The following is an 18,610-nucleotide window of genomic DNA, read 5'->3' on the forward strand; positions in this document are numbered from 1 at the left end:
AGAGACATGAGTCATCTTGGCTTCATTCGTGGATTCTCTTACTCGAAGACGGATTTCATCTACACTTTGTTCTGGTGGATTATGCACGGGTACCCAGTGGCTACTTTGCAGCATGGTATCTCAGGTTACAAGTTTAGATGGTCTGCCGGACTTGGAGTTAGTGGCCGTTCGAAGTGGGTCAAGTCTGGTCTATATGGAAGCATTGGCCTGGTAAGAAGGGGGTAGCAACACGGTGTGACTTTGTTGTGGTGGTACTTGTTACTAATTCACCGGTTCCGGGAAGAAATCCCTAGATCTGACCTTAATTGGTTGAACCTGGCAGTGACCTTATTGAAGCATTGTTTGGATTAAGATGAATTACTCCCTCAGGTGAAAACTTTTGATTTGGCCTTAATTGGTTGTGTCACTATAATGTCGGCACGTGCCGTTTCCTCGTTGGAGGCGTTGTCTCGGGAGCCTACTTCATAGTCCAAGAGCTGCTTTGGTTTGCGAAGCGGATGAAGGTGAAGTCGCTTGTGGTAGTTTGCTGCGGCATAATCTTTAGGTCATGGCGTTCTCTTTTTTTGTTTTTTTTTCATAGGCTGTGTGCATCTTAGTTATGCAGAGGCCAGGATGGATCTTATATAATTGTATCACCTTGATGTAATTGTCTAAGATCAATAAAGCTTTCCTTTTCAAAAAAAATGGATCTAGATGTGCGCCCACAAAGCTCCATTTTCCACCTGAGTATTAGTCACCCTGAGCCCTCTTGCACATTCGATCACTCCTCCACCTCCCCAATCCTTAGCCCCTGAGGGCACGCGAGTGAAGCGGCTCATGACATCAAGGATGGTGTTGACACTCGATAACATCCATTTTAAGCGTCATTTTGAGCTAAAAATCATGAGAATTCAAATCTCATGCCTACACATTTTAACCAAAAAAGGCTGATTCCACATTTCCCCTTCATATGCTATATCGGAATTTGGGCAGAAATGCAGGTAAATCATGCTCCAACCTCCAAGTTACAAAACCTGACCAGTCAGAGTCAGAGCACGCCAATTAGCCTCTCATGGATCAGAGAGAGTGTCAGCTCCTGCATGAGCGTATAAAAGACAAGCGTCAACATTAATGGTAGGATTAGTACAAACAAATTCCACGAAGTGTTGGTGATTATTTGAATGCAGGTTGCTTAAGCTTAGAGAGGGAAGGAAACACATTATCAATCCAAGGGAATATCCTCTCAGCGAATCAGGTGTGAGTACGAGGATCCATGGGCCTACTAGAGCTTGCAAACCACCTTAGGACAATTCCACTCATCCATAACCGACATTGGGACTCACGTGGAGCCTCCTGGACAAAATTGGGACCGATTGGCCATGTTTTTTGGTCGGCCGACCATGTAGGTCGGCCGAGCATCTTCTGGCGCCACCGAGCTTGAACTTCCATGTGTCGTCTCCTCATTCGATGCTAAAGGCGGTTCCAGGAGGCTGGGGCTCCAACTCGTGGCAGAAGAACCCATGGCACCCCTCTATAAATAGTAGAGGAGGGGGCTCAAATGAGGACACATCTCACACTTCTCCTCTTGAGTTCCACTTTCACATTTGAGCTTAAGGGCTTGCCTTGGAGGCTTGGTGCTGGCTTGCTAGTGCTAGGAAAAACATGGATAGAGTGAGGGGGAGTCGGGCAGGTGCCAATTGGCCCCCAACACTCTTCTCCAGTTTGTACCTTGACGGATGCTTATCAATCATATTAAGTGTTTGTGATGTTCTTTATGCTTTATTTTCTTAGTTAAGTAGTGCTAGTTCCCTATTTGTTTACAATATTGATTGTTCACTAGTTTAGTGGATGCCTCTAGAGTAGGACTTCCGATAAAGATGGATAATCCTAATCAACTCTAGTAGTAGAAGACTAGCACTCTTGGGTACAAACTTCTATTGTTGTGACATCCCACGATTTGTAGAGGTAGTATGCAGGTGGTGACATCACTGTTTTGTGCCTTCGTAATCCTTCACTTTTGGGTGTACGACAGTAGCCTTATTATCAGAACTTCTGGTTTTATCCAGGTAACCTGATAGTCCGAAGTAAAGAACTAGTTAGTGATATCTTACCTTTGATTCTGAGCCTTAGAAATCCTCTCTACCCCTTACCTCTTCAGTAGTGTGGTGTCCTTGGATGAATTCGAGCCTTAGATAATATACTCACGTTCCTCAGTGGATACGACACCCTGGAATACTCCTAGGTCAAAGTTGCGATGATATCCATGCGCTCTCAGATTTTATTGGCGACGCTCCAAAATTTCAACAGATAGCTCCAAAAAAGTTTGCTAGCAAGGGGAAGGGAAAGGAAACCCAGGCTGCCGAGCCTTCCAGCGAAGCGTGGATGATAAGTAAGTGTACCCATGCTCAAATCCTGTCTTTGATAGATGAATGCCTGCTGCAAAGCCAAGAGCTTGTTCAGTGGTGATCCGACGAGGGAGATGTGAGGCTGTACGAGCAATCGAAGGAGATTGTCATGTTTCTATCTTTTATTGAGCGTGGATTTGGCCATGTCGACCTCAAATTTCCTGTGTGGCCTTCTTTTCCACTGGGGCCTTGCAGCCTTCAACTCCATAATTTGAATTCCAACTTCAAATATCCATTTTCATTCATCTTTGCGAAGATTTTTTGGGAATAGAGCCCCATTTTGACTTGTTCTGCTATCTTTTCCATGTGATGGCTCATCTGAACTCCAAAAACATTGCTGAGGTTGGAGGGGCTGTTGAGGCAGGGGACGGAAAGTAAGTACATCCCCTGCAAGCTCCCAAGCAATGTGTCCGGGTGGAGAGAGCGCTGGTTTTACATTGGAAACCATGAGCCCGCCCTCCCAAAAATGACTCCTGGAGCACCGTACCCAAAATTGTTGGGGAATTGACATTGGAGCCCCAACAATGGATCACGGGAACGAGTTGCTAGAGAGAATCGCAAACACTTGCATGCGAAGAATCCCCCCCCCCCCCCCCCCCCCCCGCGCTGTTGGTATGTAGTAAGCTGCCTATTCGTGTAGTGTGTAGTCATTGATATTTGCTTGCACTGATGAATACTTGCAGTGTTGTCGGAGATTGATGTTGAAGTGTATCGTAGCCATGCAGTTTTCGAGTCGGTTCAAGTTAGGTTTTTTTCGAACGGGTTGGGCAGCCTATGATTAGGTATACTCAAGAGTCGATCATGTATATTTGATTTTATTTTCAACAGAAAACATTGTATTTCAGGTATTTATTCTAGTAGTTAAGCCTACCGTTCTAGTATATATTTGAATTTCTATTGTAGTGAATTTTCTTTAACCTAGAACAATTATTGTATTTCTTATAGAAACAAGTTTTCTTGCTTAGAGTATTATTCCGTGCTTAGCACATTTGTTTTCTTTGATTGGTATATTTTCCTTGGTGCTAATTAAGAACAATTGCTATTGTTAACCGATCTTTTTCCATGCTCCGATCATTTTGTCGAACCTAACCTGGCTCAAATGGCCAAATAAATCCTCTCTCTCTCGAACCTAACCTGCTCCACTACTGCAAGTTCTCGACTCAAATCTCTCTGGAATCGACTTTCGGTCGAGACTGTGCTGAATCTTTTTGAAAGTATGTAAATTCTGCTCAAGTGTATGTGGAAAGGTAGTTAAAAACAAAAAAAACGCGTGGACCAATGACCAATTACTGTATATATATCATCTTAATTAGAAAAAGGGGCAATTTCGCACAGAATCCCTATACAGTTAGCGTCGATCATCTCTGTTTGTTTGTACACTAGCCCCTACATGGTACAGAATAAAGGACTCTTGCCCTGCCTAGCTACCTTTATCTTACTGCTTGCATCCAGAAACAAGAAATTAAATGTGACACTGCAAAAACAATAATGATCTTGCGTTGCATTGGCGAGTGATCACACATCGATGCCGCCCTGTGTGATCCTGTCGTCCGGTGGGCTGATGGTGATCCAGAGCAGGGAGACGGTGATGGAGATGAGCCCCGCCCAGACGTAGACGAGGGTGGGCGTGCGGCCGCGCCGCCCCATGAGCCCCTTGGCGAATGGGTAGTAGTGCGCCAGCACCCAGAAGCTGAAGAAGCCCCCGCCCAGCAGCTTGCTGTACTGCGGGATCTCGGCGTACACGGCGCGCGACACGCCGACGACGAGCGCGATGATGTTGATCCCGATGACGGCGAGCGGCGGGATGAAGAGCGACGTCCACTTGACGAGGTAGAGCTCGGCGAAGGGGTCGTCGTCGTCCTCGGCCGCCGCCTTGGCGGTGAGCGTGAAGGAGATCTCGATGCCCGCTATGACCTTGAGCAGGCCCTGCAGCACGGCCGCCAGGTGCGCCGACGTGCCGCCGATGACCCAGAACTGCTCGTTGCGCCACCACTCCTCGAGGCCGATCCCGGACCACTTGACCTCCAGCAGGCAGAGCAGCATGAGCGTGATGGTGATGAGCAGGAGGTAGCAGAGGAAGGTCGGGTCGAGCGTGGCCACGATGAACTGCCCCGAGAAGAGGGACAGCGCCGGCAGGAGGCAGTACATGATGAGGAAGAGGGAGGTGAAGGGGTAGATGCCGACGTTGAGGTAGGAGAGGCGCTGCAGGAACTTGAGCCGCCGGGAGGCCAGGAGCGCGTTGTTCTTGGAGAAGAAGATCTCCACGGAGCCCGTCGCCCAGCGCAGCACCTGGTGGAGGCGGTCGGTGAGGTTGATGGGCGCCGTGCCCCGGAAGGCGTCGCGGCGGGTGATGCAGTAGACGGAGCGCCAGCCGCGGTTGTGCATGCGGTAGCCGGTGACCACGTCCTCGGTGACGGAGCCGTAGATCCAGCCGACGCGCAGCCCCCACTCGGTGCCGTCCTCGTACCAGCAGGAGATGACCGCCACGGACTCCGCCACGGTGGCCGCGTCCAGCGGCGGGCGCGGCATGAGCAGCGCGCCGGGGGGCCGGCCGTTCTGCACCGACGGGTGGTCCTGCAGCGGGCGGCCCTGGTACTCGGCCACGGCGATGGTCTCGATGAACATCTTGGACTTGCCGAAGCGCTGCGGCGCCTCGTGGTCCGGGTGCTCCTCGGGGTGGCCGTGCGGGTCGGCGACGGGCACCTTGACCTGGCCGTAGATGCCGCGGTACTCGTTGGTGCGCGGCGGGTTGAAGCCGTAGACGGCGTAGCGGCGGAAGAGGCAGCCGGTGCCGACGTACATGGGGCCCTGCAGGCCGTCGAGCGCGCGCATGTTGCCGTCGAAGAAGACGGTGTTGTGGTTGGCGTAGCGGTCGGAGGGGTCGATGCCCTCGAAGCGCTGCGGGAACTGGATGTAGCAGATGCGGTCGCCGCCGCGGTCGAGCATGTAGCACATGGCCTCGCGGATGGCCGTGCAGTTGTAGATGTAGTGGTCGCAGTCGAAGTTGAGCATGAAGGGCCCGTTGGAGAGGATGGCCGACGCGCGCACCATGGCGTTCATGGCGCCGGCCTTCTTGTTGTGGTCGTACCCGGGGCGCTTCTCGCGCGAGAGGTACACGAACATGGGCACGCGCACGTCCACGCCGGTGAAGTCCAGGTACGGGTGCGACGAGGCGTCGCCGGGGACCACGTCGTAGTGAGGGTTCTTGATCATCACCTGCACTATGCTCGCGTGGTCGCCCTTGGCGTGGTCGGGGGCCGGGTCCAGCCAGGTGCCGGGCCAGTGGGTGCCGTCGGCCATCCAGGTCGCCTTGACGGCCGGGACGTCGGCGGCGGCCTGCTGCTTGTCGCGGGCGAGCTTGCGCTCGCGGGCGTTCATGGCGTTGGCGCGCCGGCGGATGAGGTCCGCCAGCCCGTTGATGCGGACCTTGAACTCGTCGTACTCGCGCTTGATCCACCGCCGGTCCTTGACGAAGTCCGGCCGCTTCTTGCCCTTGGTGGGGTCTCCCTTCTGGTTGAAGTACGAGTCCGGGTTGCGCGGCTCGATGGAGTGCTTGCGGCAGAAGGGCACCCACACCTTGGCGAACTCGCACGCCTCCGCCATGGCCTCGAAGGTCAGCAGCGCGCCGCCGTCGTCGGAGATGTAGACGAAGAGCTTCTCCACGGGGTACTCGGTGCCGAGGATGGAGAGCAGCGAGTTGGCAGTCGTCAGGGGCGGCTCCTTGTAGGGGTCGGCGGTGGAGATGAAGACGTCGAGCCCGGGGAGGTCGGAGCGGCCCGTCGGGTTGGCCGGCGTCACGGACTCGAACTTCTCCCGGAGCGCGGTGAGGTCGACGGCCCGGTTGATCGGGTTCAGCTTGGGCATCTGGTCCAGCAGCCACGAGAAGGCGAACCAGAACTCGCACACGATGGAGATCCCCCACAGCCACAGCGCGTCCAGGTTGGGGTTCGTCGCGCGCCAGATCAGGAACAGGAACAGCGAGATGAAGCGCACCAGCACCAGCAACCTGCAGCCACATGCAAATCAAAATCCATGCCAAGAATAAGTAGCACTGGTCGATCGGTCGAAACGGCGATGCGAATATATAGAATTCAACCTGTAGGGGCTGAGAATGCCGGGCGGAATGGCCACCTTCCGGCTGAGCGGCTTCCACGGCTTGTCCACGAGGTCCTCCATCTTGACGGGGCCGCCGCCCGCGCCGCCGCCGCCGTCGGCGGCGGCGTACGCGCTGTTGTCCTGCGGCCAGTACGCGTTGCCAATGCCGTACGTGCCCTTGGTCTCGAACAGCCACCGGTTGTGGTCGAAGTCCCCGGTCTGGCTCCGCACCAGCAGCGACTTGGACGGCGCCGGCACGCGCGCCGTCGACAGCCGCCGGTCCATCTTGCTGCTGACGCCCCCGGCGACGTCGTCCCCGCCGGCGCCCCCGCGCCGGTTGACGATCTTAGGGGACGCCGACGGGCCATAGGGAGGCAAGGGGAAGTCGTCTGGCCTGGAGCCACCACCCGTCGACGTGGAGGACGGCGCGCCACCGCCGCCGCTGTACGGCTGATTGTCCGGGGTGGGCGGCATGAGGACGGTGTAGTTGGCATAGTCGCCGCTAGTAACACCGGACATGGTGGCGGCGAACTCCGGCGCGTCGTCGAGATCGACGTCGTTTGAGGAGCTAGGAAGGCGCCCGCTCGACGGCTTCCTCGTTCAAGGGACGGGTGGCTACCAACAATGTTAAAAATAGCGAAACATTTAGCGGTCAGGTTTTCAGAGGGTAATAGCAGTCTATAGTGGGATATGGGGATGTGATTATACCATTGCCTAAAGGGGATGCGGATGCACTCCCTGTTTTGGGCTTTACATTAGACTTTTAGGCTGTGTTTAAATCAGTTTGCATTTTGCATTTTTTGAAGAGAATCTTCAACATTTGAAGTATTAAATGTAGACTAATCACAAAACTAATTATAGATCTCGTCTTTAAACTATGAGACGAATCTAATGAGCCTAATTAGACCATCATTAGAGCATGTTTACTGTAGCATTATTGTAGCAATTTAGTATCTAATCACGTCTTAGTTAGGCTCATTAGATTCGTCTCGCAATTTACAATCCATTGGTATAATGCAATTTATTTTTTGATTACATTTAGTACACCATGCAAGCGATTTATAAAAATTTTACATTTTGCGTTTTGGATCTAAACAAAACCTTAGTATGCCTAGTTATATTCATCAGCCTCACAAACTTCACGGGAAAATAGCTTCACGGGTAGTACTCCCATCATCAAAGAAAAGAGAATAAGACATGCGTGCATGCAAGTGGAAACAAAAAAAAAACGATGACATCAGCCATATGTACATGGGTTTCAAACTAAAAAAAACCTATAAATCGTAAATTATGTATCTAAATTAAATTCTGATTACACCATAATCTTTATGATGACAAGATCTTCAAAATAAAACCACACTTGCCTATGTTTGAACTATATTTTTGCAAATTCATTTTTTAAGTATTAAATAATTATTTTCGGCTACTGAAAACAAATATTTTAACAACACAAACAAATAATTATTTTCTACAAACAAAAAACTAAACATGACAAACAAATAATATCAAAATACTAAACATCGAAACATTTTATTGTATAGAATAAATAATAAAAAATACATATCACGAACAAATAAGTCAATCATAGTGAACAATTGAGTTTACAAAGCGAACAAATAATTTGGCATTGCGAACAAATTAGTTACGCATAGATAAATAATTTTACATGAGAACAACTACATTGTACATTTATTTTATAAACACATATATACGTGCTAAATAAATTAGCATATAAAGAAAATAAATCATTTCACACCCAACATATAAGTCTGCAATAAAAATAAAATAGTATATATTAAGCAAAACCCACTCTTAAATGTGAACAAATAGTTTATACTATAGTATAGGTAAAGTGTAACTCTATTAATATATTGTTATACAAGAAATAAACATGGTTAATATAAAATATAAAAATTAAAAAAATTAAGAATAAATAAATAAATAAAGAGGCTTGGAAAAAGAAAGGAAAATAAAATAGAAGGAGAGAAATAGCAAAGAGAAGAACAAGATAAATAAACATAGGAAGAAGATAAATATATTCATATGTGTTCTAGTTTTGTTGCATTAATTATGAGGGGCATTGGTAACAAATACATAATTTTCTATTAAGGAATCTATAAAAAATGGAAAGGAAAGACCGGAAAGAAATAGGAAAAAAAGTAAGATAATGGAAAGAGAAAAAACGGAAAACAAAAGTAAGAAAACTGAAAGAGAAAAAAAAAAGATACACTAGCTTTGCATGCTGCATGCAGACTACCAGCATACAGAGAAGCAGTTACTTCCAAGGAAATGCATGGTGGGTTGCCCAAATTTAATTGGCCGCTTACCCAAATTGGTCCGTCAGAAGTAAGGATGGCTGAATATCCGAATTATCCATATTCGTATACGCTTAAAACGTAAATATGAATATCCGTATTCGTATTCGATTTTAATATGGATGTCATATGGATGCATCCGAATCCGACTTTGAGAATTTTTCTCTATCCGATTCCATATTCGTATTCGAGGAATATCCGATCACATCCGTATCCGTAAAGAAAAAATGACAAGTGAGACAATCTTAAACTTATCTTTATACCTAATTACTTAATGATGTATACTATTTAAATTATTTAGAAGACTAGATAACTAATAATATATTTATTAAATTAGTAATGATATAAAAATTAACTTTAACTATTTAATATATTTATTTCATGATTAAAATTATTTTATACGATTCAAATTAATCATTTATTTAATGATAAAATCTTTTTATATATCTTAATTATTAAGTATTTAAATATTTATTTATTTTACATTTAAAATTAGTATTATATATTTAATATAAAAACTATACATATATAATTATATTCTTTTTTATTAGCTATCTTTTAATCCGTTACTCCCTACTTGTATAATGATTTTCATCTACTATAAAATTGTTGACAAAATAAACTGATACTTGTGATAGCTCTATATTTCAAATCGAGAAGGTATCCGGATCTGAATCCAGATTCGAACTACCCGTTTTGTATTCGTATCCGATAAGATCCGCATTCGCATTCGTATTTGAATTAAAATATAGTAAAAGATGACATTTGAATCCGATTTCATCCGTATCCGATCCGAATCCATCCTTAGTCAGAAGGCTTAGGGTTTTGGCGATGGGTACAAAATTTGCAGCGCGAGCTGTATATACGCGAAGCTAATTCTGCGACCGACCGTCAGCCAGAAAACTTACGGTCGATCACGTGTCTCGCACAGCTCCTCCTCCTCCTTCCACCCACCAGTCAACCTTATCTCTTTGTCATTTCCAATTTTCTTTCACCCAGCCTTTCTCCTCTGCTCTCTCGATCTCCAGACAATTCCAATTCGTCTTCGTCCACTGGCCACCGGGGCAGCTTGGAGCGGTGGCAGAAGGGGCGGGGCCAACCTCCGGCGACCCGCGGCTTGAGTGAGGTGACAAGAAGTGAGGCGTCATGAACACATCTTGGAGCGGCGGATCCGTGTGGCATCTCGTCGGAGCGCCGGATCCGAGCGGGCACAGCCGAGCTCTGGAGCCGTAGATCCCTTGAGTACTAGAGGCCGCGATGTTGTGTGATGCCACTGCCGGCAGCAAGACATCCTGGCAAACTACTTCACAAAAGTAAACACTCTGTTCTTCCCATCTGTCCCAAGGCATGCCCTTATTTGCTCCGTGAAATTACACTTTGCTGCATAGGTACCGGCATTAATAAGTAAACAATGGATAAGATGGCCAAGTCATGGGAAGGTTTTAGTGTTTGATGTTTGATCCATATGAATAGCTCGTAGAACAATTGGATTGGTCATTCTTCTGGTGCCAGGTCAATGTATAGTTCTGTTTGACTAACCTTCGACTCAAATTATATATGTTACTGGTGGAATTGATGGTATTGAACTAGCTTACCCAATGACATCTGCCATTAGAGATTGAGCACACAGCAGTTCTTGAAGAGAAATAAAATTTGATTATACACATAAAAGTTGCCTTTTTCTATTATTCAAGTAGTAGTTTGTTATAATTGTTCAGACTTTTATTAGTCCAAAACTTATATACAGTAGCCTTAATATAGGCGATGAGTGCTTCCTATACCATTATGGTTCCACTTTTTCTCTGTATTCTACTACTACTTGATTTACATGCTCGTTACTAATGTTAATGATTTGGTAATCACTTGTGGGTAGCATCTTAGGCCAATTATTTTCAGTAAATTATTTTTGTCTAGTAGAAGTTTTTTCATACAAGCTCTCTAGAAAAGTCTTGTGTGAAATTTACTATGTATAAAGCTTATATAGTACATAGTATCAATAAATATTTATAGTAAAAAATTTGTTAACAAAAGTTTAGTAACAAGTTTTATACAAAAAATTGTACATAAAGCGAAAGGCTATATAGAAAATTTATATTTTAGATAAAATCTTAAATTTTTCTACAGGAGTTTTCTAGAAAATTTATGTAGAAAAGCTTAAATATGTTATCAATTTACTTTTAGAAAAGTTTTTTCAACATAGCTTTTTATACAAAAGTTTTCTCAAAAAATTATCAGAAAAGGTCCTCTGAAATGTTTTTGGGAAATATAGACTTTTGTCTACATAAGTTTTGTAGATTAAATTTTGTCTACAAAAGTTTTTTAGATTAAATTTTGACTACATAAATTTTGTAAATTAAATTTATCTACAGAAGTTTTGTAGACCAATTTTTTTCTGCATAAGTATGTTTTCAGGAATATATGTTGTACGTAAGAGTTCTATGGGAAATACTTCCATTGTATAGTTTCAAAGTATTTTGTATACTAAAAAATTATATACAAAAATTTACTTATGATAAGATGTATAGAAGAATTTTATGAATAAGTTATGTTTCAAAGTTTCATGGAAATATTTTATGCTACGCTGCCAAAAAAAGTTTGTGGAAAAGAAATATACATAACTTGTGTATAAAGATTTCTTTCACAGAGAAGTTTGTTGTGCAATTTGTACAAAAGTTATCTTAAAAATTTATAGAAAAAATAAGTATAAAATTTTCTAGCAGTTAGAATATATGTCCCAAAATTTTATTTCATAACCTTTTTTTATTTTCCCAAACTTGTGTACATAGTTTTGTATATAAACAAGTTATAATATATAGTTAGAATATATATTGTGTACATAGTTTATACAATATATATATAATTTTTTGTCTTTGCATAACTTTTTTATTCTAAATTGTTCTTACATAAGTTGTCTATGTTTTTGTATATAAATTTGTTTATATAAACGTATGCAATTTTTGTTTGTTCGTAAGTTTTTTCTAAAAATGTTTGTTTGAGTATCTTTTGAAAAATGAAACAAAATTAGTCTTATGCTCCCATCCAAACTCAGATTCATGTTTAACTTTCTCACATGGAATGTGTCATGATTCTCCTCCAAAGTTTATTATGATTCAAAACTCAGATCCTATTTTGTTGATGGTGTTTGTCATTCTCACACACACACCAGTTGAATTCTGTTCATGCTCCAATTTAGCTTATCATGGACACCAACTTTTCTCATAAATAAATGGCTTTTCAAATTTGCTAGATTGAACTGAAGGACCCTGTTGAAAATATTGAAGCTAAATTGGTCCGCTAAGCTGCTGCTAAAGAAATGATTTGGCTGGTGAGGGAGCAACCACTTCGGTCATCCTTGCTCAAGGGATGATTACTAGGGTGTAAAGGTACATCAATGCAGAAACCTCATGTCTGCTTATATCGTATCTGTTTTGCACGCTATTGTGAAAGCTATACTAAGGTTGCTTTCCCATATGGTAGCTGCTGGTGCTAATCCAGTGCAGATGACCCCTGGTAAGAGAAAACAACCAAAACCACTAGTGAATGACAAAAGATGTCCAATGAGGTAAATTCTGGTGCGGTTATCATCTTTATTATGTTGTGGACATTAGTATTTTTTTAACATCTGAAAATCATGTTGCCACAACACAATCACATATTGCATATGCATATCTGATGATTTATCGCACTGTACCAGCTAGAAAGCTAACCATAATTACCATATATGAGATATATCTATTATTGCTATAGGCCGTTTTCAATTCAGACTATGTGTGCAACATGGCTTGCCCTGTTTTATATGTGTCGGTCAAATATGTGCGTAACTCATATCGTTATGGAGTTTGTTATGTGCTACACCAGCACAACCAATTTTCAATCTTTTCGGCACTAAAAAAAATCCTTCACATTCATTGCACATCACATCAGTTCTGAATGAGTACTCATGTTGGAACAACTTGTTTTAACTATGCAGGTATTACACTTTCTTTCATGTCTCAACTCAAGGAGCTTAGAGATAGAAGGAGGTCTTGTACCTAGGCCTCTTAGAATCTCATTCTGGCTCTTCTGTAATTTTGTTCAATTAGCTGGCACGTGCTCTTGGCCTACCACTGGAGTGGCTAGAAAACTACTGCATATAACAAGGCTGCTCCTATTTTTATTTGTACAAGCAAACGTATTTATTCTATCCTGTTGAAACTAGCTTTTATTGCACTCCCCCCCCCCCCCCCCCCCCCCCAATTTTTGTTCCCATTTTCCCACAGTCCCGAATGATTTTTGGCATGTAGAAAGTGAAAGTGAAGATTTGGCGTGCAGTGAAAAGCAACACAAAAAATTTGCAGGGAAAAAAGGGTTGGAGCGCTATCAGCGGTAAAAAAAATCACAGTAAACAATTTCTCGGGACGTGCGGGGGAGTCAGGACCCTCTTTGGTGCTGAGAAAAGAAAATGACAAAGACATTGGAAAGGGAATGATGCGGGGAAGAAAACTTACCTAAAATAGAAAAACACAGGCCGGTCGGAAATCGACCACTAGAATCCACTGCTACGGGCGACCGCAAATTTGCAGGCCTCATATATATAGCCTCAATGGGGATATAGGCGCCGCTAATAAGGTCGTTTCTCACTATTAGTAATGTGTCTGAAATTTTCTAAACGATGAACCGAAGATCCATGTGTGTGGATAAAATATGTCAATGCAGGGCCCACCAAAGAATTGTAAAGAATTGTGACATGGACGTCCACACATACAAGTATGGGGTAGCAGGCCGAAGTTGCTAACATGTGTAATTATAGGTCTTGGTTGTACTGGTCCCAGATATCTACCTAGCAGCCACGAGTTCTGGCCTGGACACAAAGGTCGAACATGTTAGTGTTATGGTTCAAGTATGTCAACACGAGGTCCACTGGTGAGGTAGGACCCAGCCACCCACATGTACGTGCGGTGGGGGCAGGTAGTCTTGCAGTCACATGTTGGCGTGTTGCCTGCCCAGTCTAGCATGTCCACATAATGCCCATGTGTTATGGTGGTGCCGGGGGATAATAAGGCCTGGGCATTTTTCAAAGTTAGGCGTGATACAAAATTGTTGTGAGACGGTCCAGGTTTGAATAAGCAACCAGGATCCACTCGATCTGGCCCAAGAAGAAGAAAAGGCCCGCTGTGAAAATAGGTGTGCCGAATGAGCACAAAAGGGAGGAAAATTGTGCCGCCACACGAGTTTAAGCCTGGGCCAAGGCCAGCTTTATAGTTGCTATCTACCACTACGCTACTCAAGTATTTTCGCCTAGCTTTTCACTCGCATTCTTTTTGACACGGGACAGTTGACTCCTCAAGAATATTGGACCATGCATTTTCTTCTATGAAATTGATATGCGGGTCCCACATATTGGTGACCGGAGATGAGGGCCTGGGTCCTATCAAATTGAAAAGTATGTCCGAATTGAACTACGTGTGCCTCCAATAAAATTCAGAAAAATATAAAAATATATATTCATGATCATATACACAATTATAGAATAAGCTCTAGATATGAAGGCAAAAGTCAATTGTTTAGTATCGATAATTCAAACATCTATGTCTAAGGCAGTACATAAAAAATTGATAAAAATCAGAGGGCAATGGCGGGGTGCCGTGCCGAGCCCAGCCAGCAGCGTGTCCTTACGGGAATAGGAGATGGGCCACCAGATTTTCCCATCGGCAGGGTATCTTGACTCCACCTTAGGCTGTCCACACTCGTTCTCCTCTCTATCTATCCTCTGAAGGGAATATTTCTGCTCAGTCATCAAGATTCTCTCATCTATACCATATTTTTCTGCACCCATCGATCCTCCAAATATCTCCTCTATACCCACTATCAAATAGTGGGACCCGCATTTCTTTTTTTCTTCTCCTTTTTCCTCACTCCCTCCCCATTCTCTCTCTCCCCTGCACCTTCCCCGTCGCCGGCTCCCCTCCTCCTACAACCCCCCGCCACCTCCCCCGCCACTGCTCCTCCCTCGCCGGGCCTCACCTCCCCGGATCTCGGCGGCCGTATCCTGGCGCTGCCGGCTATCCACTCCTTCCCTCCCTCTTGTCTCCTCCCCTGCACCCCATGGAGGCAGAGCGAGGCGGCGTCCCCTTCTTCTCCGGCAGCGGCGTCTCCCTCCCCGGCAATCCCCAGCCTCTCTATCCCCTTCTCTCCGCGGTTGAGGTCAGCTCATCCTCGTCAGGCGAGCCTACTGCAGTGGACGCGCGACAGGGGGCGCGGCTAGGGGGGCCTTCGACCACAGCAACAGGCTGCCGGCCACGGAGTGCGCGATGGCCAAGCCGTCCTCGGTGAGGTCCGCGCCGGGCATGACGACCTCCGCCCTCGGCATGCGTGGACGGTGTGGTAGCGCGGGAAGACCCCCTTTGCGGGCTGCTCAGCAGCAGGCTACAGGAAGGCGCCCGGCGCGCCGGCAGTAGCAGGAGGCGAGGCCGGGGCTGCAGGCGAGAGCCCTGTAGCGGCGGGAGGTGGTGTCGAGGCGTAGGAGGCTCTTGGGGTAGGCCGGCAAGGGAGACCTTGTGGGCCGCCGGTGGCCTGGGGAGCCGCGCGCCACCATGGAGCTCAAGGCCGCCACCGGATCTGGCCGGCCCCGCCTGTCTCCCTAGCTCAGCGGAGCTCAACGAGCTCGAGCTCGCCGCCCGCCCAGTCCTGAGCACGTGGCCCGGAGGCCTCTGCCGAGCTCGAGCTCGCCGGCCGCCCAGTCCTGAGCGCGTGGCCTGGAGGCCCCCAGCATGTGCGGCCGCGCCGGGTCTGGCCGCTGTTGAGGCGGGGCTCCGCAGCCGGGTCGGGGCGAGCTCTGGGCGACCCGGACGGGTCAAAGCGGGGTGAGCCGGGTGGCGGCCGGAGGCGGAGCCGCGACCGGCGGGTGGAGGTTGAGGAGCAGACGGGGTGCGGCGGCCGAAGGCGCGTCCGGCGAGCAGTGGTTGCCGCACAAGGAAAGAGATGGGGGCAAAGACAGAGTTAGGAGGAAGAGGGCCGGAGGAGGCGGAGCGCGGGTAGGGGGCGGCATCGGAGGCGGGGGACTGCGCGGGCAGGTCGCGTCTCCGAGTTGCGCCAGAGGAGGCGGAGCGCGGGCAGGGGGCGGCGGACTGCGCGGGCGGGCGGCGAATGTGGTTGACGATGGCGCGCGGATGGAGTGGAGCGCGTGGGCCCACGAGGTTAGCGGGCTCCTCTGCTTCCGCTCGCAGTAGCGTAAACGGAAGCGCCTGCGCAGATAGCGGAAGGTTTCTCGGACCCCGCTGCAGTCAAATTTACGCTAAATGGATCCTCCAGTACCCTTTTCCGTATGCCGGTGCGAGCAGCCTTAGAGCTTTGCTGTGCCCTACCAGCTCGCAGGTTGGGGGCGGCGCGGGCGGCGATAGGAGGGGGAACATGGTGGTGGTGGCCGCCGGATTCGGGATGAATGGCGGCACTGTGGTGGTGGTCGCCGGGATCGGGGTGAGCACCTGCGTGGGGCTGGGCAATGGAGAGGGTGGAGGAGCCATATAGCATTCAAGACGGGTGGATTTAGAATATGTACCATAATTTGTGATCTTCATTGATAGGAATGAATTCAATGGTTAATCTTAGACTATTCAGTTGGAAATATTGCAGCACAAGATGCTAGGGGAATAACCAGGGGATGAGGCGTCACCTCCCATGGGCCAAGCCCAAAATGGATTGGGCTGAATCAGGCTTAGCCGAAAAGTAGGCTGCTCGCTACATGGACCTTATGAGTCTATTATCTATGTGACATTTTATGACCATTCAAATAGTGATGAAAGAATGTTTGTCACAAGAATTATTCTAGTGTTTCAGTTATAGGGTATAGATTACAAATGAATTTTCATTATGCAAGCATCACAAATTGCAAAATATATCATAGTCTACCAATTATGTGATATAAATGGAACATCACAGATGATCACATGTATTATAATCTTTATAGCTTCGCTACAATGCGTCGTCATACGTGACATAAACAAGTTTTTGGAGGTCGCTGCTAATAGGTAAGGTTCGTTTGCCGTTCCCTCAGACTAAAGGTCAGTTTGTTTGAGATCTTGGCAGCTTTTTAGCGTGAAAGCTAGAAGCTTAAACAAACAACGAATTTCTGGCATAGCTTCTAGAAAACTGGAAGCTTAGAAAAGCTAAATTTATATGGAAAGCTCAGTTGTATGAGTCCTTCGTAGCTTTCTGAGCTTAGAAACTATCTTCTAAAAATTAGTGTTGGATTTTCAGAACCAAAAAATCAGAAGCAACTTTTCAAACATTTTTATTTGCTCGGCTTCAAATGCTTTTCAAGGTGATACTATATATAACTCCACTGCAAATAAAATTGTTTTACTAATGGTCGCGGGATGTGTTGTCAAATTGGTTGGACCAAAAAATTGAGCTGATGTTATTACTTACTAGGGAAGATGTACGTGCCACAGGCACGTATTTAATTTTTGTTTCATCAAGCAATAATGTTATTTATTTTCTTTTCAAAAATAATACACATATTTCTTTTCCTCCCATAAAACAATGATGTCAATTAATATCCTTCCAAAACCATCAAGCAACGATGCCATTTATTTTTATTCTAAAAATAATACACGTATTTCTTTTCCTTCCATAAACAATGATGTCAATTATTATCCTTCCAAAAGAAAAAAATAACGTGAATTATGGGTTAACGTATGTGCAAAGGAAAGTATGTGTATAGTAAAGGAAAGTAATACGTTAATACACGTCTTTCTTTTCCTTCCATAAACAATGATGTCAATTATTATCCTTCCAAAAGAAAAAATGACGTGAATTGTGGGTCAATGAATATGCAAAGGAAAGTATGTGTGTGCTAAAGGAAAATAATATGTGGGTACAAGAGGTGGGTATAGGAAATTGCTGATGTAAAAAGTAATAGGATTTTGGTGGAAAACATTGACGAAATCAATCTTCCCCTCCCTTTAGTCAAACCTTTTGGCCTGACAAGTGGGGCCTCAGTGAGGGATACGGTGGGCCTAATCTTGGTGAGAATTGTTTTCAATTGTTTCAACTTTTATAGTATAGATAGATAGATAGATTAATGGTCACGTGATGTCAAACCTGTTGTTGTCAAATTGGTTGTCCTCGAGAGTTGTGTTGATGGGATTTCATATGACGGGATAATGATAATGCCTGATCCGGCATGGATTTCTATGACTTACTGCTAAAGACAAGTAGAAGAATGGGGTAGGGAGGTCAAATAGATGGGAGTAAGAAGAAACATGATACTCTGTTTGATATGAAACTTCCGGAACCAATAAGGAGCAAAATCAGTGGAAGGAAGAAGCATGTTACAATGACTGCAATGTCGTTGGATTGTAGCATGAAAAGTAGGTTGACTTGGTACTTGCATAAAAGTTGGTACTTGCATAAAAGTCAATCAAATTGATTTAAAAATATTGTATTCATGTGCACAGTTTGTTTAGGGTACAAGTAATGTATCTCATGGATTGTTGTATCAACAGTGTCTATTTCATGCTCAAACTTGAGGTATAGATATAAATTTGTTGATTCGGTAAGGGATCAACATATTGTGATGCTTTGTTATATCAATTTTGAATCTCATGTTATTTTAAATATAATTATTCTTTAAACATGTGATAGTTTTAAATATAAATGTTTTTTAAATACTGGGACACGTGCATCTCCACTAGTCTTACAAACGGAAGCTAATAATAAGAGGTTGTTTGGATGGAAGTGCTAGTGTCTAAAATGCTAAAGTTTAGCACTAGTCCATCCAAACATGTGTGTTAATAAGGTGAGCAAAATTTCAATTTAGACAAAATTCAATAACTT

General features: G+C 45.4%; 1 protein-coding gene and 1 long non-coding RNA gene across 3 annotated transcripts; one reads left to right on the forward strand and one right to left on the reverse strand.

Moving 5' to 3' along the window:
- Window positions 1-3,743: 3,743 nt before the first annotated feature.
- LOC120669260 (putative cellulose synthase-like protein D5) lies at window positions 3,744-6,998 on the reverse strand. Its single transcript, XM_039949040.1, has 2 exons — window positions 6,481-6,998; window positions 3,744-6,390 (listed from the first exon to the last, which is right to left on the reverse strand). The coding sequence occupies exons 1-2, from the start codon at window positions 6,996-6,998 to the stop codon at window positions 3,900-3,902; spliced, it is 3,009 nt and encodes a 1,002-aa protein (XP_039804974.1). The 3' UTR covers window positions 3,744-3,899.
- A 2,689-nt stretch (window positions 6,999-9,687) lies between these two features.
- LOC120670825 lies at window positions 9,688-13,003 on the forward strand. 2 transcript variants are annotated; one of them, XR_005673390.1, is made up of 4 exons: window positions 9,697-10,107; window positions 12,042-12,177; window positions 12,272-12,356; window positions 12,765-13,003. It is a non-coding gene; the product is annotated as an uncharacterized LOC120670825 (long non-coding RNA). The 2 variants fall into 2 exon arrangements; XR_005673389.1 differs by having other exon boundaries at window positions 9,688-10,107; window positions 12,042-13,003.
- Window positions 13,004-18,610: the final 5,607 nt, after the last annotated feature.

This window comes from Panicum virgatum, chromosome 4N (assembly GCF_016808335.1).
Source record: "Panicum virgatum strain AP13 chromosome 4N, P.virgatum_v5, whole genome shotgun sequence".
NCBI classification, from domain to species: Eukaryota; Viridiplantae; Streptophyta; class Magnoliopsida; order Poales; family Poaceae; genus Panicum; species Panicum virgatum.

Coding starts and splice junctions, on each gene's coding strand:
- LOC120669260 (XM_039949040.1), bottom strand. CDS start 6,998: ATGTCCGGTGTTACTAGCGGCGACTATGCCAACTACACCGTCCTCATG. Junction 6,391..6,480: donor GGCATTCTCAGCCCCTACAG/GTTGAATTCTAT, acceptor ATGTGGCTGCAG/GTTGCTGGTGCTGGTGCGCT.